Source organism: Nematostella vectensis, chromosome 3 (genome assembly GCF_932526225.1).
Source record: "Nematostella vectensis chromosome 3, jaNemVect1.1, whole genome shotgun sequence".
NCBI lineage: Eukaryota > Metazoa > Cnidaria > Anthozoa > Actiniaria > Edwardsiidae > Nematostella > Nematostella vectensis.
In genome coordinates, this window is record NC_064036.1 from 3,464,517 (window position 1) to 3,489,147 (window position 24,631).

At 40.7% G+C, this 24,631-nt stretch overlaps 4 protein-coding genes across 8 annotated transcripts; 2 read left to right on the forward strand and 2 right to left on the reverse strand.

Moving 5' to 3' along the window:
- Positions 1 to 9,762, forward strand: LOC5510045. Of its 2 annotated transcripts, none has more exons than XM_032379158.2 (3): positions 1 to 609; positions 4,348 to 4,558; positions 5,898 to 9,762. In XM_032379158.2, the coding sequence occupies exon 3, from the start codon at positions 5,916 to 5,918 to the stop codon at positions 8,658 to 8,660; it is 2,745 nt and encodes a 914-aa protein (XP_032235049.2). In that variant the 5' UTR covers positions 1 to 609; positions 4,348 to 4,558; positions 5,898 to 5,915; the 3' UTR covers positions 8,661 to 9,762. The 2 variants fall into 2 exon arrangements, with proteins under 2 accessions (XP_032235049.2, XP_032235050.2); XM_032379159.2 differs by having other exon boundaries at positions 2 to 609; positions 4,348 to 4,448.
- On the reverse strand, positions 2,967 to 4,082 carry LOC125561325 (coagulation factor V-like). The gene has a single exon (XM_048725453.1). It carries the CDS (start codon positions 4,080 to 4,082, stop codon positions 2,967 to 2,969), a length of 1,116 nt encoding a protein of 371 aa, XP_048581410.1.
- LOC5510046 (dihydrofolate reductase) lies at positions 9,430 to 12,586 on the reverse strand. Of its 3 annotated transcripts, none has more exons than XM_048724460.1 (6): positions 12,513 to 12,586; positions 10,912 to 10,961; positions 10,724 to 10,829; positions 10,510 to 10,633; positions 10,268 to 10,380; positions 9,430 to 9,592 (listed from the first exon to the last, which is right to left on the reverse strand). In XM_048724460.1, the coding sequence occupies exons 2-6, from the start codon at positions 10,952 to 10,954 to the stop codon at positions 9,514 to 9,516; spliced, it is 465 nt and encodes a 154-aa protein (XP_048580417.1). In that variant the 5' UTR covers positions 10,955 to 10,961; positions 12,513 to 12,586; the 3' UTR covers positions 9,430 to 9,513. The 3 variants fall into 3 exon arrangements, with proteins under 3 accessions (XP_048580417.1, XP_001630551.2, XP_032235056.2); XM_001630501.3 differs by lacking the exon at positions 12,513 to 12,586 and adding an exon at positions 11,366 to 11,630; XM_032379165.2 differs by lacking the exon at positions 12,513 to 12,586 and adding an exon at positions 11,342 to 11,406.
- On the forward strand, positions 11,758 to 24,631 carry LOC5510047 (carnitine O-palmitoyltransferase 1, liver isoform-like). 2 transcript variants are annotated; one of them, XM_048724453.1, is made up of 14 exons: positions 11,758 to 11,995; positions 13,396 to 13,685; positions 13,968 to 14,179; positions 15,333 to 15,520; positions 16,030 to 16,161; positions 16,291 to 16,345; positions 16,431 to 16,560; positions 16,663 to 16,802; positions 17,064 to 17,263; positions 21,525 to 21,693; positions 22,026 to 22,097; positions 22,423 to 22,743; positions 22,817 to 22,936; positions 23,319 to 23,354. In XM_048724453.1, exons 1-14 carry the CDS (start codon positions 11,862 to 11,864, stop codon positions 23,337 to 23,339), a joined length of 2,184 nt encoding a protein of 727 aa, XP_048580410.1. In that variant the 5' UTR covers positions 11,758 to 11,861; the 3' UTR covers positions 23,340 to 23,354. The 2 variants fall into 2 exon arrangements, with proteins under 2 accessions (XP_048580410.1, XP_048580409.1); XM_048724452.1 differs by lacking the exon at positions 23,319 to 23,354 and adding an exon at positions 24,152 to 24,631 and having other exon boundaries at positions 11,762 to 11,995.

Here is a 24,631-nt window from a genome sequence, read left to right on the forward strand (position 1 = left end):
GTACTGACTGTAAGTTAAGATCACGAGGTTGTCTTTGAGATATAGTTCAGTGATATCTGAATGGCCTTTTACCTAGCAGAAATTTCCATCGAGAAGTATAAATTAAAAAAAAAACACATGTGTACCAGTATACCGAAAAATAATGAATGTGCTACTAAACGCTTTCGTTTCTAAGCCATAACTATCTTTTATTTTGATATCGTGGCAGCATGAAATCATTCTTTGAACGAGAATAATTATACATCCGGGTTATGTGCGCTTTGCAGATGGATTCAAGGAAAATTCATGACTGCTCTTACACACACACACAAAAAAAACTCAAGTAAGAATTCATTTTCATTGCTAGCGGTAAAAGGTTTTACCTGAACTTGACAGTTGAAGTACATGCAAAAATGCCAATATTTTTCAAAGGCCTGTACAATTAAGAAACTCTCTCAAGCAGGGATCCCGAAGAATAACAGTTCACTAATTAAGGGAACAGGTGGAACCGTGGGTACTCGGTTGAACGACGCATAACGAGCGCAACCTTGTTTATCAGCGTCAGCTTCACTCTCGTCGCTCTCTACTCCCTCCGGGCTTCTCCTCCGAACACAACTCATACTATGCTCGGTAAGCACGAATTAGAGCTAAATCAGGTGTATATTTTGGCGAGCGCTGAGTAGGAGAGCTCCGTCAAAACAACACCGTGTGTCTACTAGAGTTTATCATGCGGGAATACCAAGGAAACGAATAGCCTATAATCAGATTCGTTTCCTCAAAATGTGTAAAAAATATTTTAATCTAGATTCAGAATATGATGGCAAAGAGATATCTCCTGTGGCATGGAATATGCCTTGAAATGCCATATGGACGGAAAGGAGACTTAAAATCGATGTGTTTTCCAAATCAAATGAACAATCTCCTCTTTTATTGGTTTTTTAGCAAAGCACCGCTCAATTTATGTTGAAATTAATTATAGTCACTGATGCCGATGTATTTTTCTCGTAATCATACCCATCTATGGAGTTTACTTTTCCTCCCTTTTCAGTCTTGTGGTCTTCGCACTCAAAAGCCATTATGCTTCCTTTCTTACGTCAGATACTTCATTTTAAAGATAGCTTTCAGGTTGGAAATATGTTTTCATCCGTTTTGTTGTAGCATCTTAATAGCAACAAGACGCTATCTCTATTTTTTGTAATAGGGATAAATTAGATGTGTAGATGTTTGGGCAATATCCCCCAATTTTGTTGTAGATTTTATGTAAAGCTCTTTTTTCACACAGTAATATTTCAAAAGCTGTAAAAAATGTGTTCTTTTTTGCTTGGTATTCTCCATCATCTACGCTTTACTCTTGCGCATTTTTATGAGATCAGGTAGGCGTTCGAGCAATGCTGAAGCTTAATGAGGAAAAGTCAAGCCATTTTCTATAGCTCTTCGACTCAAAAAAAGAATTAAAGTAGTTTTGTGAAGAGTTTGTGCTTTGGACCCAAGCGGTGTAGTGTCCGTTCATAGGGTGAAATAAAAAGCAAACAAAATAGCTATATTAAAACACAATCTACGTAAACATTTTGTATAGGGAATGTAAAGCGTTTTTACGCGTAATATTTCTTTTATTTTGTATGAGCGCACTGCAATATCTGACCGCACTTTAAAAAAAAAAAACAATCAAGAAATTAAGCAAATGCAGATACAATTTGCTCGAAGTGTAAAGACTATTTGAATATTAACTGTCGAATTTGTGTCATGTCGTGACTGTGTCGAATATGTGTCATGACGTGACTTCGTCGTGTCGTGGTCATGTCGTGACTGTGTCGTGTCTGTCATGTCGTGACTGTGTCGTGTCTCTGTCATGTCGTGGCTGTGTCGTGTCTCTGTCATGTCGTGACTGTGTCGTGTCTGTGTCATGTCTGTGTCGAATCTGTCATGTCGTGACTGTGTCGAATCTGAGTCATGACGTGACTTCGTCGTGTCTTTGTCATGTCGTGACTGTGTCGTGTCTGTCATGTCGTTACTGTGTCGTGTCTCTGTCATGTCGTGATTGTGTCGAATCTACGTCATGTCGTGACTGTGTCGTGTCTGTGTCGAATCTGTGTCATGCCGTGACTGTGTCGAATCTGTGTCATGTCGTGACTGTGTCGTGTCTGTCATGTCGTTAATGTGTCGTGTCTGTCATGTCGTGACTGTGTCGTGTCTGTCATGTCGTTACTGTGTCGTGTCTCTGTCATGTCGTGTCTGTGTCGAATCTGTGTCATGCCGTGACTGTGTCGAATCTGTGTCATGACGTGACTGTGTCGAATCTGTGTCATGTCGTGACTGTGTCGTGTCTGTCATGTCGTTAATGTGTCGTGTCTGTCATGTCGTGACTGTGTCGTGTCTGTCATGTCGTTATTGTGTCGTGTCTCTGTTATGTCGTTATTGTGTCGAATCTACGTCATGTCGTGACTGTGTCGAATCTGTGTCATGACGTGACTGTGTCGAATCTGTGTCATGTCGTGACTGTGTCGTGTCTGTCATGTCGTTAATGTGTCGTGTCTGTCATTTCGTGACTGTGTCGTGTCTGTCATGTCGTTACTGTGTCGTGTCTGTGTCGAATCTGTGTCATGCCGTGACTGTGTCGAATCTGTGTCATGACGTGACTGTGTCGAATCTGTGTCATGTCGTGACTGTGTCGTGTCTGTCATGTCGTTAATGTGTCGTGTCTGTCATGTCGTGACTGTGTCGTGTCTGTCATGTCGTGACTGTGTCGTGTCTCTGTCATGTCGTGTCTCTGTCATGTCGTGACTGTGTCGTGTCTGTGTCATGTCTGTGTCGAATCTGTGTCATGTCGTGACTGATTCGTGTCTGTGTCATGTCGTGACTGATTCGTGTCTGTGTCACGCCGTGACTGATTCGTGTCTGTGTCATGTCGTGACTGATTCGTGTCTGTGTCATGTCGTGACTGGTTCGTGACTGTTGTACTGTGGTTATTGCGTGGTGACCGTGCCGTATTATGCTGTGACTGTCTCGTGAGCGTTGAGCTTTGGTTGTGACCATGTCGGGACTGTGTCTTCTGTGTCTGCAGATTGCGTCTGTATCGTGCTGTGTCCGTCTCGTGTCTGTATCGTGCTGTGTCCGTCTCGTGTCTGTATCGTGCTGTGTCCGTCTCGTGTCTGTATCGTGCTGTGTCCGTCTCGTGTTGTGTCTGTGTCGTGTCCATATCGTGTCTGTATCGTGCTGTGTCCGTCTTGTGTCTGTATCGTGCTGTGTCCGTCTTGTGTCTGTATCGTGCTGTGTCCGTCTCGTGTCTGTATCGTGCTGTGTCCGTCTCGTGTCTGTATCGTGCTGTGTCCGTCTCGTGTCTGTATCGTGCTGTGTCCGTCTCGTGCTGTGTCCGTCTCGTGTCCGTATCGTGTTGTGTCTGTGTCGTGTCCGTATCGTGTCAGTGTCGTGTCTGTATCGTGTCTGTGTCGTGCTGTGTCCGTGTCGTGTCTGTATCGTGCTGTGTCCGTCTCGTGTCTGTATCGTGCTGTGTCCGTCTCGTGTCTGTGTCGTGTCCGTATCGTGTCAGTGTCGTGTCTGTGTCGTGCTGTGTCCATATCGTGTCTGTATCGTGCTGTGTCCGTCTTGTGTCTGTATCGTGCTGTGTCCGTCTCGTGTCTGTATCGTGCTGTGTCCGTCTCGTGTCTGTATCGTGCTGTCCGTCTCGTGTCCGTATCGTGCTGTGTCCGTCTTGTGTCTGTATCGTGCTGTGTCCGTCTCGTGTCTGTATCGTGCTGTGTCCGTCTCGTGTCTGTATCGTGCTGTGTCCGTCTCGTGTCTGTATCGTGCTGTGTCCGTCTCGTGTCCGTATCGTGCTGTGTCTGTCTCGTGTCTGTATCGTGCTGTGTCCGTCTCGTGTCCGTATCGTGTTGTGTCAGTGTCGTGTCTGTATCGTGTCTGTGTCGTGCTATGTCCGTGTCGTGCTGTGTCCGTGTCGTGTCTGTATCGTGCTGTGCCCCGTATCGTATCATTTTCATGCTGTGTCCGTGTCGTCCTTGTTGTGTCAACTTTTGTCTGTGCCTTATTTTGTAATGCTGTGTTTGCATCGTGTCTGTGTCTTTGTCGTGCTCTTTCTTTCGTGTCATATCGGTGCTGAGACTACGTCGTATCGTAACGGTTTCGTGCTGTGTCGTGTGTGACAGTGTCTGCGTTGTGACGTCACCATGCTGTTCAATGACGTGCTTTGAACGCGAAATGACCGTGTGAATCGATTGCCATTTCCTAAACATCTGAAACTCTTCCTTTACCGTAACTTCGTGTTATATCCTGTTATATCCTCTTATTGTACTGTCATGGCACACTGCCTCGCACCGTATTCGCGTAATGGCGTGTTCTCACTTCCTGTTTTAGAACGCTCAGTTCCAGACGCGCTGAGTCCGACGTCTGCGTGGGAAGGCGAGTCGTCTCTTCTCATAAAACAGACTCAGGTCTACTCCGAGTCAATTAGAAACGTAAGCGTCGTAAGCTAAACATCAGTCAACATGTTGCAAGGAAAAAAACATTTACAATTCTCAGAGGGTTTGGATCTACTTTAAATCACGTTTTTTTTCGTGTTGGTCTGGTAAGCTCTTCATTTATTTGTCAGCCATCATTGTGCTTAGGCGGTATATTAGTAAATTACAGTAAACGATTAATTTAAATGACACCCCTTTACTGCAATAACATTTAACACTCGAGATCCTCTGAAATATCAAACACAAATACGGCATAAGTTAACTAAGCATTGATTTCTAAATTGTCAGAAAAAGACGATAGTTGTTAACCCCTGATAATCTATTGCTTAATATTCTAACTTCTTATCTCATGCTTTCAATCTGTTTCCTTTCATTGTCAGATAGAACATAATCTAGAAAAAATACACGAAGAATACGTGACAAGAAATTAAGCATGCACTACGGGGATAGTTTGGATGGAATATAGCGATAATATCATATCCTATGTTCTGTTCGTGGGTAAATGTGTGAGTGTACAATGTATTCTTTTCAAAGTTCAGTCCGGAAGGTTTATCAGTAGCAATCATAAACACCATCTTGATGTGATAACTGGAAATTAAGAAAAAAAGGAAACAACCTTTTCGCCCGGCTGTAACGTCGTGAACGTGAATGATTCATAATCTGTATAATCACAATTCCGCACTTTAATATAAAACTAAAAGAAACCAACAACGTTTTCATTTCAAGTATAAGTGATATCTTTCGATAATAAATCTAAAACGTACAGCTACCTAAAAAAATAATTTAAAAAATAACGTGATGTTTATTAAAAACAAGATGTGTTTCGATAGCACGAACTAGCGATAACACGCGGGATCTGTCGTGTGATCGTGATGATTAGGCGTAGCGAGACAGCGCGATAAAAGAAGAAGATGGAAAAATAAAAAATAAAACCCTGAAGCGTTAGTGTGGGAAATAGGGCGGCTCATTTAATCCCCGAATTTTTCACCGTCGCCCTAATATATGATGCGAAAATCAAAAATGTTATTATGATCTCGCACGATAAGCGCCTTGCGTTAGAGTGGTTTTCGAAATCCCAAGTATTGTACGGGAACAATATATTATTTACAAGTATTGTACGGGATCAATATATTATTTACAAGTATTGTACGGGATCAATATATTATTTACAAGTATTGTACGGGAACAATATATTATTTACAAGTATTGTACATGTGCGATGTGAACGCTGCATTTTTTGGAGTTTAGAGCAAACCCGATGAAAAACAAAGACCTTTTTAATCATATACATTATTTAAAATGTATAAACACTGTTATCAACCGACCCTACTATTACATGACGCCATAGGACAACACACCCACGTAAGACAAACCATGACGGTATTGCGTCATGCAACACCTGTATGGCATAAAAACATATTCTTATCATTTGTTTTCACTCTTTAGAATTTGTCGTATTAAGCGATGGGGGACTTGGTCGGTGCGAAAGAAATCCTTCGCGCGAGTCGTGACCTCAAGCTCCGCCTTGTCAGAATGCTCCTAGATGGGGGTACCCAGATTGACGTCCGTTCAACCAATCAGGAGACTCCACTAATACTAGCATGCGCTTCCAATGGGAATCAGGGGGAGAAGGAGAAATTGGTGAAATACCTTATCAGGAATCGAGCTAAGGTAAACCTACAGGACACTCAAGGCCGAACGGCGCTGATGCATGCGTGCATAACCACATCACCAGACAATCTCATCCAGGCGCTACTGGACGCCAAAGCCAACCCGTGGATCGAAGACAATGCAAGGAAAACGGCATTTGATTACTCTCTGAACGCTGGTAGCCTGGGTACCGTGCGTTTGCTGATTACCGCCTGCAGGGACAGCAAATACTTGACCAAGCCAGGTAGCTTCAACATCGAGATGAAAAGACTCGAAGAGCAAATGGAGCGACTGCCCGATCCACGCAAATGCTCGTGGCCACTGATGGGTCCTAGACTCGCCCCTGAAGCACCCCACACCGACACGCACGTGACCGAGGCATCGGCTTCAAACCTGCTGACGATTGTTGCGGAGGAACCGGACCTGTCGACAACAGGATCTCATCAGCGGAGACGAAAGCGCTCTATTTGCCATTTTGACCCGATTGACATGGAGGCAATAACACGCTTTTCCGAGAAATGCTCTGCTGAAACCGCTGATACGCAGAGACCACTGAGGAGAGGGTCTTTATTTAACACTAGTCGTTCAGCGTCAGAGGATGAGAAGATCAGCCTACACTTTTCGGATTCAGAGGGAAGTTCGTCCCTCGACCATTGCAGCCTGACTGGGCTCGAAAAACTCCTACAACTGAGGGATTCAGCGTCCTCTTCGACTGACTCGACAGAGTCTCTCAATCATCCAAATAAAACAGGGGGAACCTGGGCACAAGCAATGAAGGATCTAGAAATAGAACCACCAGGTATGACCCCAAGGCCTGCAAGGTCCAATTTAGAACACGATTATAATAAAAACACTGATTTGTTGTTACAAGCGAATAGAGGCTGCGAGTTTTTAGCACCATGTGAGAACACCGCCACCGATTATTCCCTCACTGGCGGGGCAAAGCTATATGTTGGCGATGCCATGGAAGCAAGATCGCCGACAGCACGCAGGAGGATTACCGAGGGGAATATCCAACTGACACTTAGTGGCGGGCTTGAAGCTAAAAGCCCAAACATGCTTCGTCGCTTCACTGTCTCCACTATGGAACAAGAGAAATTAAAATCGTATCTAAGTGAACATTGTGCTAATAACGCTGAAATCAAATGGCCATTTCCACCATCTAAGGAAGAGCTTTTGCCAGTCGGGAATACAAGAAAAAAGTCGACGGAGCAAACGGGATCGCAAATGCAGCATAATATGGGAAATACCATCGACATTAGAGTGTCTTCGACTGACATAGACCACCCACATGTATCGGGGTGTGGAGACGATAAAAAAGTAACCCACAGATCTAAGTGTGAACACGGTGGAAGACGGACACATACATCCACGGGTGAACGCGACGTAGTGCGCACTTCTCCATCCACATGTAAAGGCGATCGTTCTCCTACACCCACATGTGATCACCGTGAAGAAAGTTTTCGTATCAGCGATAAAAGAACGCATGTAGTCGCGCGCAATTTGTCATCACATGAACGAGATGTAATGAAAACACAGAAAGAGAATACTCGTAAGCCGTCATGCGAACGTGGCGTAAAAATCACTTATAAATCTACATATGAACGCGATGTAACGCGCACTTATTTTTCCACGAGTGGGCACGATGAAAAGCGCAGTCGTACGCCAGCTAGTGAAGGGAAACAAGCGCTAGATTTCAGCCTCCCTTTAATTTTATATCCAAAAGAGGCGAAAGAACTCAGAGCTACATCCACTGATGGGACACCGGCGAAAACCGCTATACGCCGAACCCTCTCCGATAACAGCCCGATAAATCAACGAAAAGAACAAGAGGTTAGCCGCGCTCGCAGCTCTTCCACTTGTTACACAGAGGACGCGATTCTCGCCGCAATGCAACATACAGCGGTAGAGCGACGACGCACATGCTCACCAGTAACCACATGCGCCCAGTACACGAGAAAGACCCGGGAAAAATTTTCCCCTGATATCCCGGACCTCGTAATTTCCTCACAAAGAACAAACACCCTGATGCAAGGGAGTACAGACGCGCTAGGCACCGGTACGTTGTCGCCTTCCGGCATTGTTGAAAGTACTACTCTGGTGCCTAGCAAGAGTCACAAAATAAACATGTTGTCACTGAGCAGCATGGCCCCGCAGCCTTTAAATATACTTTCAGTCAGTAAAGCAGAGGTACCCTCACAGCACTACGATTATGTGTGCAAGTCTTTGCCATCTTCCCCTCTGCTTCATCACCACCAGCACCCTTCAAGTCCAAGCATCATGCATCTCGAGTCCACGGAGGCATCCCCTAGCAATGGGCGCAAAACAACACACCCCAAGGTGTTCCTTCCGCCACTAAATGTGTTAAAGCCTCAAACTTCAAGCGAAACTGAGGAGGGTTATTTCTCTAGTACCCCATCACCATTTGATTATGATAAGCCCAGGAATTTAGACCAGTACTCATTCAAGCCGATCTCACCACGACTAGGGGGTAGGACCATCAGGGGTTCTAACAACAGTAGAAAAAGCCCAGATAGTACAGAATTCAAACTCAAATGACCCTTATAAATTCAGATTAACACTTATAAAACACACAATCAATATCACATAAAGAAGGAGCTGTGGGGATAAAAGGCGCCCACCTGGTCTGAGTCGTCATTCCTGCTAGTATTCCTTGAGTGCAGAGCTGCTCCGTAAATATTTAAAAAGCAGAGCGGCAGTTCCCGGGGGGGAGGGGGGGGTTACTCCGATATTAAACGGATGGGGATCATCGTCGGGACTTTTTTAAAACAAACCTAAAAGATACAAAAATGGGTGTGGTTAGGCATGAAATTACCCCCTAAAAGATCCCTAAAACAAAAGTAAATAATTTGTAATAGAAACAAAACAAACAGATCGTTGTTAAGCTCGCAATCAATTTTCGTCCCGTGGGTTGCATGATTTTTTCGCTGGTTAGTGATCTAAAAACACCTACAATTAGATGAGCGATGGCTATAATAGCACCCTAAAAGATACCGAGGTAAAAAAAATCAGGGCATTTTCATTTTCACCCCTAAAAGACACCCCCTGGGTGCAGACCATCATGGAGCTGTGCACTCTACAAATTCAGTGGGAATGGCTTACTGGACCAGGCACACACCTTTTATACTGCATGTCTCTGAGAAGAGTTTGAAATCAAAGATGTATATATGGATATAATAAAAAACAAATTTTTAAAAATTGTTAAAACTTTTATAAAGAACATGGCAGTAATGTAGTTTTTAAATAACCCAACCTTTACCCCAACACCTGTTAACACATGCCAATGTTCAAAAGCAAAACGATAATATTTTGGTTTTGTCACATATATGTACACAATATTTATTTACCATACCATTGCATGTCATCATTGAACAAGAATTGCTTGCCTGTACTATTGACACCTATCATACACACAGAACTTGTATTTGATGCCTTTCTCCTCATGCTGGACACTTGGTACATCAGGGTCTCTAAAAGATAGGACAAAAATTGTGACAAAAATTGTAACCTAGGAACCACAAGACCCAAGATGAAGAAGCCCAAGGGTGGTGCAGGTCAGACAACTCAAGTTGTAGTGAGCAAGATTCTAAAAGAATTCTAGGATAAATACAGAACCTCAATTAAAAATCCAAGGAAATGATACCTGAATATCATATTCCCAAATAGTAAGGGAATGGGATGATGTTGTTTCTTCTGCCTCATATTAACAGAAAAAAAATATGTGGGAAACACTGGGGTAAACTGATGTTTCTCCCCAAAATACTGCAAACATTGCCTGAACACCCCCCCCCCCCCTCCTCCTCATACTATGTAGCATGTTTGGCAAGTGCAAAGGACTAGGGAAAAAGAGGGTAGCATTTTCCTGTTGAGAAAGGTTCATTGGGTGAACATTTATATGGAAAAACAAGGGCAACAGCAACAAGGCCTCTCCCACCCTACCCTCCGCACCTTAGTGTGTGTGCACCTTATTTCTGTCTAGCATGTGCCCTGTCTCCCTCTCTCTTCTTTCTCCAGCCTCAGGTCTTGCCATGTAGGTTTTACTCCCAAAAAAAATGCCAGAAAAATATGGTGCATGTCATTCTTGTGTCTGAGTGCCCCAGGCCCTGGAAAGGCTGTCAATCATTAGATAGGTAAAAATCACTTACTCAACTAAATGGTAGGTATTTTGATCAAATTCAGGAAAAAATACATCGCAATCAAACTCTTGATCGATGTAGGTAATGTAGATTCTGGTGCAAGCTGAATGGGCAATTGCATCCTGAAAAACACCATGTTACAATTTCTTAAATCCATTGATTCATTCATCATTCTTGGTTTAAAATGAAAGATTGTTGGTTTGAAAAGGAAGATTCCCCTCTAGCCCTATAATCTAGGACTAATATTTTACCTTATACAAAGCTGAACCACCACAAACAAACACATTTTCTATCTTTTCTGTGTAAGGATCAGTTGAAAGAATTGTTAGAGCTTGTTCGAAGCTTCTACAGAGCTGGGCTCCCTGTGGTGGCTCACTAGAGAGAAAAGATACAAGATTTTCATGTGAGTCATACTCATACAAGAGAACAGTCTAAGCAGTATATGACTTGAGCATTAGCTAATACCTTAATGTCCTGCTAAGAACAATGTTTAGTCTCCCTTTGAGAGGGCGGAATTTTTCAGGAATAGATTCCCAAACCTTTCGGCCCATTATTACTGCATTCTGTTTTCCTTAAACAATTCGACAAAAAAATAAATCATATTAGAAAAATACAATGCAATAAATATTCTAAAGAAATTGCTTCCCTTTTACCTTCTGTTTTTACTTCAGATGTTTTTTCGGTAAAGAACTTCATATCACCTCTAGAAATAAAAACGTTTTCAGCAACACTATAAATTACATGACAAAAAAAACAGCTAAAGTCATTTTAAACACGCATATTACAAAAAAATGGCTTAAAAAGTGAGGGGGGGGGGGCAATTTTACCTCTCGTGTGTCTGAGCTTATATTAACTTTATTTATCCTAGTTTTCTATATATTCACGATAGCAAACGTTCACATAAGATCCATTAAGAAAAAAAGACGTTAGCGATAGCAAAGCCGTGATCCTTGTAGTGTTTAAGTATAAGTAAAGCTTATTTAAAAGTAACATAAGTTTACTTTTGGAGGGGGATCCACGAGTAAGGAACATAAACTCGCAATCCATCTCCTTCTATGGATAGGCAAATAAGTGATTGCTCACCAGCAATAGAACTCTTTCTCTTACCTTATTTTCCATGGAAGGTCATTATTTTTGCCAATCCCTCGCTTTAAGTCCATTGCAACGATACAAGAGAATCGAACTCCCACAGCCGCCATCTTGAAATTACGCGGGAAACTGACTAATTATGCTACGATCACCAAGTTTAGCGCGAGAGGGAACAGGGCCAATGCAACGTGATCGCTATATTTTACGCTATTTTTGCGAAACTTCGACTGCCCCTTCTTTTCTCTAAAAAAAAGGGTCAATATATGTCGAGAGTGTGTCACAATCTATTTTCATTCGCTGTTATACTTTGTTATGTTGTAAGGTCACTCAAGGTCGCTTCAATCTATCACGAGTTCGGATTGGCAAGTAACTGGAGGTATGTTTCATATCTGTTTCCTGATTGGCTGAGCTCGCTTAAAAACAAATACGTACCGTACCGGCGGCCTAGTCGCACTTTGTACGTGAAAGCTGAAGGCAATACAGGCCGAAAAAGCCATTTCTTTGGCGTTTGAATATGGCTGAAGCCAGGGCCGCCATCACTAGACCAGATGTAAGGCTTCATGCTGAGGGAACGAGCACGAAAGAAGCTGAAGTCGAGCTTCTGAAGAGTACTTTTCGGTCATTGAAGAAATGTGCTTTTCGGACACGGTAAGTTTGTTTTCTTTCCGTTCCCATGTGCTCGTTGAAATATTTACGAATATTTCGTTTGTTTACGAGCATACGACTATTTTGATCTAGATTTCTTGAAAGAAGTATTTACCCTGAATATATTTTGAAAGAATTTCTTCCATCCAAATTCTATCTGCTTTAATGTTTTGCAAAAACAAACATCGTACTTATTCCTGTTGTGTTTTGCGCGTGTACCAGCCCGTATTTTCGCGACCACGTTTCTCGTTTGTTGCGGAAAAAAAATATTGTTTTGATTTGATTTTTACTCAGCTAAATATGCTCACAATCAATTCCGGTTCGAGACACATTTCATTCACATGACTGATGATAGAGAAGACGGCTTTCTCATCAAAACAACGTCAAAATAACTTTTTTCAATAAAAAAATATTTTAGTGATTTCAAGCCCTGGTGGCAAATTTGGAGCCTGAGAAAGCGAGAGTCAATATATCTTATCGCACGGTAAAACAAGCTATTAAACTGCTATTTTTACTCGACCTAAATATCAACGGGAAGTTTCGGATTGTAATTCGGCGTGTATGTGATCTCGGCGCCGTGGACTTTGAACCCCACTTATATTTCTGACGTATCGAGGTAATTTATTTAAGGGTTTAAAGGGTCCTAGGCATATACATAAATAATATATTGATTTTGCACTGGTTTTACGTGAGGGAATTCGCAAATATACTTTTTATATCAGACAAGATTTGTGTTATTGTTGTAATTGATCAACAAACAACAACTACTAAATAAAAAAACATATAGATTTCATTCAGAAACACAGGCGGCCCAAGGTTACAGTCATTGGTTTATAATCTTGAGACTCCTGCCTAATGCGGGAGAAATGACAGGTATGTTTTTCTAAGAAGTACAATTTGTGGCTGGCTTCAAACTCGCTCTGCTGACATTCTATCAGCAAAATTGAAATGAAGGAAGACTCAAACATGATATTACAAGGTCTTAAAGTATTTTTTTTTTTGCTAGCATATGAATTTCCCCATGCATTCCTTTATAAACTACTGACAGAAGCTTTGGGCTGCCTGTGTTCAGAAATGGAAATTTTTACTAATTTTGTTTTAATTACATATATACTGTGTTGCTGCTGTTATCGTAGATTTGATATTCTTTTTAACTTCTAATACATGAAGCTTGTAATGGGAAATGGATACAAGATGAATGTAAAACTAAATGGATACAAGAAATAAATTAACAGAAATTCTTCCAAATAGGGGGTGGTAATTTGGCCAATCCACACCTGGGATATCTTTGTTTACTCTGCTTAATCAAATAAAGATAATTGAGTGTGAGCCCTTTCCCCTGGGATATCCTTGTTTACCTTGCTTAGTCATAAACAGATTATTGATTTGTGTTTATCTTTCAGTCGACAAATTCAGAATGGTTTGTGGCCTACCACTTGGTCTAATCTCCTTGGTGCTGTACTTGTAATTGCTGCTATAATCCATTTCAATCACCACTATGAGTATGCACTGCTACAACCCATAATCCATGCAATATGGTCGCTAAGTGACATCCTATACCTAGATGAAAGGTACCCCTACAACTTCCGACTGATAGTGGTGTCCCTGGTGACTGGTCTTGGCTTTTTCATTGTTCTACTCTATTTGCGACAGTATATGCTTAGAATGCTGCTTGCTTACAGAGGATGGATGTGTAAGTATGCTAAGTACTTAACATGGTTTTTATTTTATTGTGCTTAACATTGCAACACAAAATTCTCTGTCAATATTTTGTGGTATCATTATCTTAGAATTTTTTAATTCTTTAAAAAGAGTTTAAGGAAACTGCACTATTTCAGACTTCCCCACCAAAATGGAAAACAATAGCTGATGAAAAGGTTTCTTTCTTTTCAGTAACAAGATTTCTGTCCACCATCACTCAAATTGCTTGGTATATGTCTTGTCTTATACTTTTGATATTTTATTATGTTTTCAGACCAGCCTCCCAGGTCCCAGAGTATAGTGACCCTGCTCTGGGGTTTGATGGTTCGTATATGCAGTGGCCATCATCCTACTTTATACAGTTACCAAAATAGCCTTCCACGAATGCCTGTCCCTCCACTCAAGAGCACATGCCAGAGGTTCTTGTCCTCTGTCAAGCCATTGCTTGACTCTGAAGAGTACAACAAGATGGAGGAGCTCTCCAAGGTGTGTAAGATATATTGTATGAGCGACAGGAGCAAAAAATGGCAAAGTTCAAATTGAAAACTTGTATAAGCTTATATTTGTTTGATTTTTTGCCTAGAGGTTCCTTGTGCAATAAAAACAAACAAATAAACTCTGGTACTTTTTGGAAAATAATCTGTTCTTGAGATATTGAAACTTGTAAGGCTATTGATTTGTCTGAAATAATTGCCCAATTTGGCCAATATCTCTTGATTGATGGCTATTTTGCCCAATCTTATCAGGGGGGTGAATAGGGGTATGTAAATCCGCCGATCCGCAACATTTTTAGGGCAAATCTGTGGATCCGCAGATATTTTTAGATCCGCATGGTTTGACAGATAAACAATAGCGTTGATTTAAATTCATTTAAAATCTGAAATCTGTGCCCAAATTGGCAACAGATCCGTGATTTGCTGTATTTCCTAAATCCGCCAATCCGCTGAAAAAATCAGCGGATTCACCCCCCCCCCCCCCTTATCTCAAGAACAGATCATCTACTGTACCCCCAAAAAAGCTTATATTTGTTTTATATTTCACAAGAAACTTTTTAGGCCAAAAATCAACAAAGCTAGCACATCCATTTCAATTTCAATTTTGCCATTTTGTGCTCCTGTCTATATCAGTTTTTTAGTTTCTTCATTTGTGGTATTGTGGCTTGGCCCACTCCATTACAGTCCTGTGGTAAAATCAGATGCTGCTGATTAGGATACTAACTGAACCTAGATATGAAGTAGCATATATGCTCATTTTAGCACCCCTCTTCAATTTAGTACTCCCTCAGGCCTCAAAAGAATAAAATAGTAGAAAGCAAGCCTTACACCACGGGAATTAGAATATTAACATAGGTGAGAAATATTTTATTCGCTGAGTTCAATATTTAACATAGATTGGGGTTTTATTTTAATTTATTTTATAAAGAAATCGCTGAAAAAGTATCCTAATTCCCATGCTTACACTACTCTCCATACTCTCTATAAATAATTGTAAGTGCCTTCATCACCCAGGGCCCATAACGTGCAAAAAATAATCATTTATTGTAATTGTGCCTTTATTTTCTTCAAGAATTGTAGAACTCTGTACCCAGTAGACTCTCCATTTTTATCTTGCATGGTTAATGAGTTTATGATGTTTACAGGATTTTGAGAAGAACCTTGGCCCAAAGCTTCAGTTCATTCTGCAGCTGAAGTCCTGGTGGGCAACCAACTACTGTACTGACTGGTGGGAAAAGTATGTCTACCTGATGGGACGGTCGCCTCTACCAATCAACAGCAACTATTACTGCCTGGACCAGGGATGGTACCCGACCAGAGAGCAGCCGTCCAGGTACACAAATAATTTGACTTACAAAAATTTGCTGGAAATGAGGTTTTACATCTTTTTGGATGACAAACTGGTGCACGCTTCAGCTTTTGGCGGCTAAATAACAATAGCAAACAAAACAGCTCTTCGGCGGTTACAAATAAACCAGACATTTTCTATGTTAGGACACAAGCTTTAGGACACCTTTACCAAATTGAAGTCTAATTGAAGAACTTTTAAATGGCATGTTTTGTAACCTCCGCCTGGTAAATGTTGACCTAATATCTTTAATCTTCCCCCACTATAAAATAACAGGGTACTGTAGAAAGAGAAGCACTTTCTATTTTTCTTACGTCTGCTTGTTTTCTTACCCCTGACTTGACAAGATACTAGGGACTGTGATAACAGATCTGAACTTATCAAAACAAATCCCACCACCAACGTCCCCAGCTGGGACTGCTTTGGAAATGAAAGTCGCATATTGTCGCATGTTTGCTGTCTGTAGCCTGTATCATTTATTGTGTGTTCTACAGGGCAGCAGTGATCACATACTTCTTCCTAAAGTACCACCAGGAGCTAGAAACCGAGCAGTTGAGACCATTGCTGATTCGTAACACCATCCCCACTTGCATGGCTCAATATGAGAGAACTTTCAAGACAGTAAGGTACTACAAAGGCTAGTCCAAGTGAATCCTTAGGAAAGTTACAATTTTATGGTGACCTTTTTTCGAACAACCACATGTGAGATACTGTATGACACTGTTTGTTTTGATGTTCTTCTTTAAACTCACCAGGATCCCAAAAGAAGATGTTGATGAGCTTGTCCACTTTGAACATACAGAACAAGAGGTATTTAGGCAGAGCTGCTGTGCTAAAAGTGGGTTTGATTAATACTGCATGTATCTTACAGATGTTCAACTGATTGCTATTTCAGCATATTGTGGTCATCTGTGGAGGCAATATGTACATGGTGCCAGTGCAAGATAGCCATGGAAAAGCTATCTCCTGTCTGGACTTGGAAGGACAGTTTGAGTGGATTATAGCCGATGCCAAACACTCTGACGGTAAATGTGACAACGTTTTTGTCTAACCTTTCTCTTTTCTTTTGCATTTTACGTTGACATGCATAGTCTGAAGGGTTTTATGTATTTGTATTGTGTTTGTAGTGAAGAGAGAACACCCAGAAGGAAGCATTCCTGCCTTGACTGGACTTCCACGAACTGAGTGGGCCACAATCAGAAAAGAGTACTTTGGAGATGGGCTTAACAGGCAATCCATGGAGACCATTGAGGAAGCTCTTTTTGTGGTAAGTGTTAACTTGTACAAATAGGAATTCATAGCAGAGAGAAAACACAATACCTCGTCCAGTGAGTGATGTTCTTCTTTATGCTTATTTGCCTCCCCGCAATCTGTATGTCTCATCTGTGTCAGCCTTTAATGGGATACTGTATTTGCTTTGATTACAAGGGATCAATTTGGCATCGCTCTAAGGAGTACTCATTTTATGCTTGACACAATAAGAAAGTACTGTTAATCTTTGTATATTCATGTCTGAAATAAATGTCAGGTGTTGCTGGAAGACAAGACCTTCTCTGAGTTGTCAGATCGGGCCAAGTACATTATGCATGGTGACGGTCGGAGCTTATGGTTTGATAAGAGCTTCTGCCTGGTGGTCTTTACTGACGGCAAGTGTGGAATCAATGCAGAGCACTCTTGGGCAGATGCTCCTGTTATTGGACACATGCTTGAGTATGCTCTCACCTACGAGTAAGTGTAAATCAGAAATGTCAGCCTTGTTTTTTTATTGGACAAATGCTTGAGTATGTTCTCACCTACGAGTAAGTGTAAATCAGAAACGTCAGCCTTGTTTTTTTTTTATTGGACACATGCTTGAGTATGCTCTCACCTACGAGTAAGTGGAAATCAGAAACGTCAGCCTTGCTTTTTATTGGACACATGCTTGAGTATGCTCGCACCTACGAGTAAGTGGAAATCAGAAACGTCAGCCTTGTTTTTTATAAAGAAGCACATTAATTATATGACTAGGATAGTACGCACCCTGTGATCGGCTGATTTTGAGGGTAAGATTTCCACATCTCAGACCAATTACCAATGACGATCAGCTTGAAGTGCGTATCAGGTTTTTTGGCTTTGTTGGCATATTTTACGGCTTTTTTGTCTTATAAAACAGCACAAAGCGAATTTGGTTCTCCACATACCGTTTTTACTTAATACGTACCATTCTTTTTTTATTGTTGGAATTCGTACCACCTTTAGGATAAAACCTGTAGTTTTCAACTGGTAAAGTGATGATTCATCAAGTAAAATTGTTGACTGTGCTAGTGAAAAGTTGTTGAAATTGAATCCCATCAGAGTGTTGCTGATGACCTTCCAACTCAGGGACAAGGTTTTTATAAACATACACAGATAACGTCAAAATCGGTGCTGAACTTTGAATAAGCCAAGCAAAACGTTTGAGTTTGATTTCTCCTCTATTGGGCCGATGGATCTCTTGATTCTCATAGCCGTAGCAAGCCTAAAAAAATTGGGGGGGGGGGCATGGTAAAGAAACATTTAGTTATACTAAGTTTTAGTTATACTTAGTTGGCCGTGCGCAAGTGTTTTTTGTTTTCCTGCCTTTTTGAAATCGATCAATAAGTTGATCGATATTCGCACGAAAGCAGAAATTGATTTGTTTTGCCGTGAATTAATTAATGGTAATATCTATTTAATAAATGACTAACCACTTAGCCTCAATTACAATCCAACTGACTTTGAGCAAAGAAGCCTTTTATTAAATTTGTCCACTTGTAAGTTTGCAAAAGGAAACAATTAAGGCGTGACCCTCTTTTGTTAGGCTCGTTTTAACATTACTTTTATCATTAGACAGATACAATCTATACTATATATAATACGCTAAGAAATAGACTGTTGACCACCTTTTTTCGAAAAAAAAAAACGGCTGAGCTAGAAAACTCCGAAACCACGCCATTTCCACACATTACCGGAGAGGAGGTGTGCAAAATGGTTTTTATTTCAAGATTATACCGGATAGAAAAGTTTTAACTCACGCGTTTTTGGAAGCGCGGCAGTAACGTGGCTCCACAGTGGACGGGTATTCTGAAGTTGCTCCCAAGAAAAACACACTAAAAGTATACAGAAACAAGTCTATCTCCAAAAATACCATACACCAAAAACTGGAAATCGAATCTGCCTTCTTTCCTTTGTGTGTTTGTTGGGAATATATTTAAACGAAATGTAGTGAACATTTTGCTTATAAACAATTCATGTTGGTATTGAACATGTATCTGAACCAAATAAGTTATTAATAAATCCTTTTTTAACAGAAAAAAAAGGCAGAGTCGATTTCCAGTTTTTTGTGTATTGTATTCATTGTTCTGGTACGAGATCGCGACAGTTTGGGCTTTTTGATTCTATCTAAAAATACCATTGTAGAGGAGAAATCTTTTTCTAGACAACTTCGGAAGATGTGTAACAAACTTTGGAGCGCGCGGAAAATCAAATCTTAAAAAGAATTCGAATACTTGCCGTAGTTTCATTGTATAGATAGATTAATTGTAGCTGAAAATACAACCGTCTTTTTATCGTTATTTAGAAAGGCATTTTTCCTACCTCGGAAAGAAAGTATATTCTTTAGCTCCATCGCGCATAAACAAAACTGTTCGCAAACAAGAAAACGGAAGAAAAGAGCTTTTATCTACAACTGCAAGACTTTTGAACTTCAATTCAATCCATTAAAGGACGTTGCATAGACGCTCTTTTAATCAGATCGAGATGGTGCACAACACTTCTTATTTTATCAGATCAATCTCGGTATAAGTACTTCGATTTTATAAAAGCAAAAGGTTTTGTTCATTACAAACAGTTGGCGGTCATTTTGTGTTTACAGGCCCACATACCTTTCAGTTACATCAATTATCATTTAAAAGTATGGAATCGACCACCAAATAATACACTAAGCCCAAGAAAGCCAGCGAAGCGAGGATTCACGATATGAACGCGCTTACTGGCATGGTTTGAATTTTGGTTTCCCGCCAAAAACATCATACACAGGGCTCCCAACACGGATATAAGAAAAGGTGGAATACTGAAATACAGGTAAATTAAATATGAGATAAATATATTGGGGACTCAAAATGAAGGCACAAAGAACTGCTTTTCGTGAATATTTCACGGGTAACCACTAGTGTTTAACCCATTGACTCCTGGCTTTTTTGGAGCTGAATTTACAAAAAACAGACTGAAAACAGATACCTCCCCCCCTATTCTGAGTTTTATACAGCCCGTCAAAGTCCAACACAGCTGCACCTAGTCAGCGGTATCCAAGCTTTCCAACAGTGCTTTGCGGTCCCCACTTTTAATCCCTCGTCGATGTGCTGAAGCCAGCACAAGTTGATGGTTGCTTGTATTTTTCATCAAAAATTAGGAGAGTGTCTCAGGACATCATGAAGTCTTTTGGGGCATAATTGAGTGCTTTGCTTATGGATATTTGCAAGCAAAGGTGGATTCATGATGATTTTTTCTTGTTTGGCTTTGCCTGGATGAGAAAATAATTTTCTAATGAATCACCACAGCTCTCCTAAATGCTGTCTTTTCTGAAATAAAATTGATTCCCAAATTGTTTACACTGCTATTCTGGGTCTGTATGGCCTGGAATTGATTCGTTTGGCTTCGGGGTGAAAAGACTTCTAAAAAACCATCTGACTTTGGGGAGAGGAGTGTTGACTGGCCCTCCCCTTGTGAATTTTCCCCTGGATCTCCCAGAATGCTTTACAATACGTAAAGATATTTTCGTGGTTGTACAATCCTTCAAGGAATGAACATTGTGTTTTGAGGCCATTGAAATGTACCTGGAGGATCAGAATAAAGGTATCTATTTGTGTCTTGAGCTGTGTTTGCTGATTTCTCTCCCTTGTGTGGTATTTTGAGCGTTTTATTGAGAGGGGTGATTCTGCTTTTCTCTCCTTGTTCGATTTGAGATTTGTCAAAGAACCTGTGCTATTATTTGGCTTAAGAGTAGATGCCAACACCTTGGTTGGATGCATATCTGCAAGACCATTTATCCCTTAGACTGATGCCTGAGTATCTTCATCTTGTTGTGTTTATTTTGAATTTATGAATTTTTTGGGTTGTGGGTACTTCCCAAAGCCGGTACAGGTCGGTTGAGGTGTCAATGTGTTTATTCTATAAGGATAAATACAAAAAGCCCAAATTGTCGTGATCGTGAACCAGAAGAATAAATACAATACACCAAAAACTGGTATTCGCCTCTGCCTCATAGTGGAATACCAGTTTTTGGTGTATTTTAAATCTACCAGGAATGTACTCGGTCAAAAAGTGCTGTCTGTTACATCGATTCGAAGTTTATAATAGGAATATTAAATATATATATATTTTAAATTCTGTATGAATGCAGTCTATGTCTACTCATGACTCGGCTGTTTCAGGTTCGTATATCGTACATACAATGATAAGGGTAGGTGTAACCGAATGCAGTCTATGTGTACTCATGACTCGGCTGTTTCAGGTTCGTATATCGTACATACAATGATAAGGGTAGGTGTAACCGAATGCAGTCTATGTGTACTCATGACTCGGCTGTTTCAGGTTCGTATATCGTACATACAATGATAAGGGTAGATGTAACCGAATGCAGTCTATGTGTACTCATGACTCGGCTGTTTCAGGTTCGTATATCGTACATACAATGATAAGGGTAGATGTAACCGAATGCAGTCTATGTGTACTCATGACTCGGCTGTTTCAGGTTCGTATATCGTACATACAATGATAAGGGTAGATGTAACCGAATGCAGTCTATGTGTACTCATGACTCGGCTGTTTCAGGTTCGTATATCGTACATACAATGATAAGGGTAGATGTAACCGAATGCAGTCTATGTGTACTCATGACTCGGCTGTTTCAGGTTCGTATATCGTACATACAATGATAAGGGTAGATGTAACCGAATGCAGTCTATGTGTACTCATGACTCGGCTGTTTCAGGTTCGTATATCGTACATACAATGATAAGGGTAGATGTAACCCCATTGGTGGGGCTCACCGCAGCCACAATGTGAGGACACACAATTTGCAAAGACCATGTCGCTTGTACTGGGACGTTACACCACAACTAGCGCAGATAGTGGAAAATGCAGTTACTTTTTGCAAGAAGGTATGTGATCACCTATACTGACTTCACGTTCGCTAACAGATCAGTTGCACTATACACCCTTAAACCCTTATTATCTACAAGCTTGCATTTGAGTAAAAGTCCAAAGATTTACCGTTATTATGAGCATACAACACACAAAAAAAGAAGAAAGTATTACAAAAAAGGAATGGAGGCACTCTCTGGCTACTGAAAGCATCCCTGAAAGAGTGTTATCATGAGCATATGTACAACAAACCAAAAGAAAGAAGGTATACAGTAACAAAAAAAAGTTATTAAAGTATATTAATCTTTTACACAGATTGAGTGAAATAGTTGTTTCCATATCCTTTCAGAATAATGATGATCTTCAACACAAAGTTATCACTCACGATGATTTTGGCAAGGGATTCATCAAGAAAATCAAGGTATGCTCAAGATTACTCCACCTTGTATGAACTGCTGAAAAAACTCGTTTAATACGGAGATGCTACATCTGTTAAAGTTTAATCAATCTTTCTCGACAAATACAATAATCAGCTCGGTGATATAGCAATTGTACATTTTTTGGACACAACTTTAATTGCTTCATTTGTACGTGTGACCAATGGGTGACCTTATTAGGTATGTGCTTACCCAATTAGAAAAATCCCTCTTTCATAGTGCAAGTGCAGCTTTAACTTTGTCTTTAATCTTATTGACAACTTTCTATATCAGTGGTATGGCAAAAAGTTTAATGAACATGCCCGATAGGTCAGTCCAGACGCCTTCATTCAGCTAGCCCTACAGATTGCTTACTACAAAGACTCTGAAGGCAAGCACCCATTGACGTACGAGTCGTCCATGACGCGACTCTATCTCCATGGGCGAACAGAGACAGTCCGCAGCTTGACTTCTGAGGCCAAGGCATTTGTACAAGCATTCATGAGCAAGGAAGCCAGTCGCGAAGAGAAGATAAGACTAATGCGAGCAGCGGCTGAGAAGCATGCTATCATGTACAAGGATTGTATGAATGGCAAAGGCTGTGACAGGCATCTGTTTGCACTGTTTGTCGTCTGCAGGGGGCAAGGATATGTAAGTGGTGCTAGGCTAGTCTAAGTGATTCATCTTGGCCTGCTGCCAATAATGCTAAACGTGTGTGTTACAGGATAGCGAGTTCCTGAAGAGCGCTTTGACGTTGCCATGGACGCTGTCCACCAGTCAACAGCCTCAGCAGCAGATGACTGCGGAACACTTCAGTGTCAACGAACCAGAGCTCATGCACATGGTAAGTATACCACCCCTATCATTCCCCCCCCCCACACACACACACACACACACACACACACGCGCACACAAGCTGTTGGGCTGTATTATATATTCCACCCATATTATCTAGTCTTCCAAGGCAATTGTAGTAACATAGCCCTTAAACTGTTTAAATGCCGTCCAAGTTTTTTTGTTCACAAAGTTGGAACCAGAAGCGCTTCAAGTCTTTCCTTTCACTTGCTCCCTTACCCTTTACGAAACACAGCTACCGCAAATGTACAAATGGGATTGTATTGAATAAACTATACACATTCTTTTCATTGTATTTGTAATGTCGAGCCATGAACATTGTTCTTAAAATTGTTTGAACACCATTTATCGTGTACCCTTATTATTATCAGATCTCCCCTGGTGGCGAATAACCTGAACACACTCTTTTCATTGTATATGTAATGTTGATCCCTGAACATTATTCGTAAAATCACTTAGTCGTGTTATCGTGTCTCGTTATTATTATCAGATCTCCCCTGGTGGCGAATAACCTGGACACACTCTTTTCATTGTATATGTAATGTAGATCCCTGAACATTATTCGTAAAATCACTTCGTCGTGTTATCATGTCTCCTTATTATTACCATATCTCCCCTGGTGGCGAATAACCTGAACACACTCTTTTCATTGTATATGTAATGTTGATCCCTGAACATTATCCGTAAAATCACTTCGTCGTGTTATCATGTCCCCTTCTTATTATCAGATCTCCCCTGGTGGCGAATAACCTGGACACACTCTTTTCATTGTATATGTAATGTTGATCCCTGAACATTATTCGTAAAATCACTTCGTCGTGTTATCGTGTCTCCTTATTATTATCAGATCTCCCCTGGTGGCGAATAACCTGGACACACTCTTTTCATTGTATATGTAATGTTGATCCCTGGACATTATTCGTAAAATCACTTCGTCGTGTTATCGTGTCTCCTTATTATTATCAGATCTCCCCTGGTGGCGAATAACCTGGACACACTCTTTTCATTGTATATGTAATGTTGATCCCTGAACATTATTCGTAAAATCACTTCGTCGTGTTATCGTGTCTCCTTATTATTATCAGATCTCCCCTGGTGGCGAATAACCTGGACACACTCTTTTCATTGTATATGTAATGTTGATCCCTGAACATTATTCGTAAAATCACTTCGTAATGTTATCATGTCTCCTTATTATTATCAGATCTCCCCTGGTGGTGGGTTTGGCCCTGTAGCTGACGATGGTTACGGCGTCTCGTACATGGTACCAGACGAAAACAGAATATTCTTCCACGTGTCCTCAAAAATCTCCTCCAACAAGACGAACAGTGAAAGATTTGTAAAAAACCTGTACAGCAGCTTGGCAGAGTTGAAGGAACTGTTTGATGACCCCTCTCACTCTTCATCCAACTAGAATCTAATCTTTCAACTAGATTAGTTGACCAAGAAAGCTCGGTTTTAGCTAATCTTTCTAGCTATTTATTTCAGGTATAAAAGCTGACCCTGTTTTCAGCTCAAACATGAGTTTTTACTTTTTTAATTCTTATCAAAGGAATTTCTGTATACATGGTCTTTCACGGCATTTAGCAGATACTATCATATTTATGTCTTTTGTATATTTTGTTGTTGAGCAACATGAAAATGTTATCTAATGCACATATTAATAAAGTCAAGGACAAATCAG

Coding starts and splice junctions, on each gene's coding strand:
- LOC5510047 (XM_048724452.1), top strand. CDS start 11,862: ATGGCTGAAGCCAGGGCCGCCATCACTAGACCAGATGTAAGGCTTCAT. Junction 11,996..13,395: donor AAATGTGCTTTTCGGACACG/GTAAGTTTGTTT, acceptor TTTATCTTTCAG/TCGACAAATTCAGAATGGTT. Junction 16,162..16,290: donor AGAACTTTCAAGACAGTAAG/GTACTACAAAGG, acceptor TAAACTCACCAG/GATCCCAAAAGAAGATGTTG.
- LOC5510046 (XM_001630501.3), bottom strand. CDS start 11,457: ATGGCGGCTGTGGGAGTTCGATTCTCTTGTATCGTTGCAATGGACTTA. Junction 10,634..10,723: donor GTTCTTAGCAGGACATTAAG/GTATTAGCTAAT, acceptor TTTTCTCTCTAG/TGAGCCACCACAGGGAGCCC. Junction 10,381..10,509: donor GTGGTTCAGCTTTGTATAAG/GTAAAATATTAG, acceptor GGTGTTTTTCAG/GATGCAATTGCCCATTCAGC.
- LOC125561325 (XM_048725453.1), bottom strand. CDS start 4,082: ATGACACGAAAGAAAGAGCACGACAAAGACACAGACACGATGCAAACA.
- LOC5510045 (XM_032379158.2), top strand. CDS start 5,916: ATGGGGGACTTGGTCGGTGCGAAAGAAATCCTTCGCGCGAGTCGTGAC.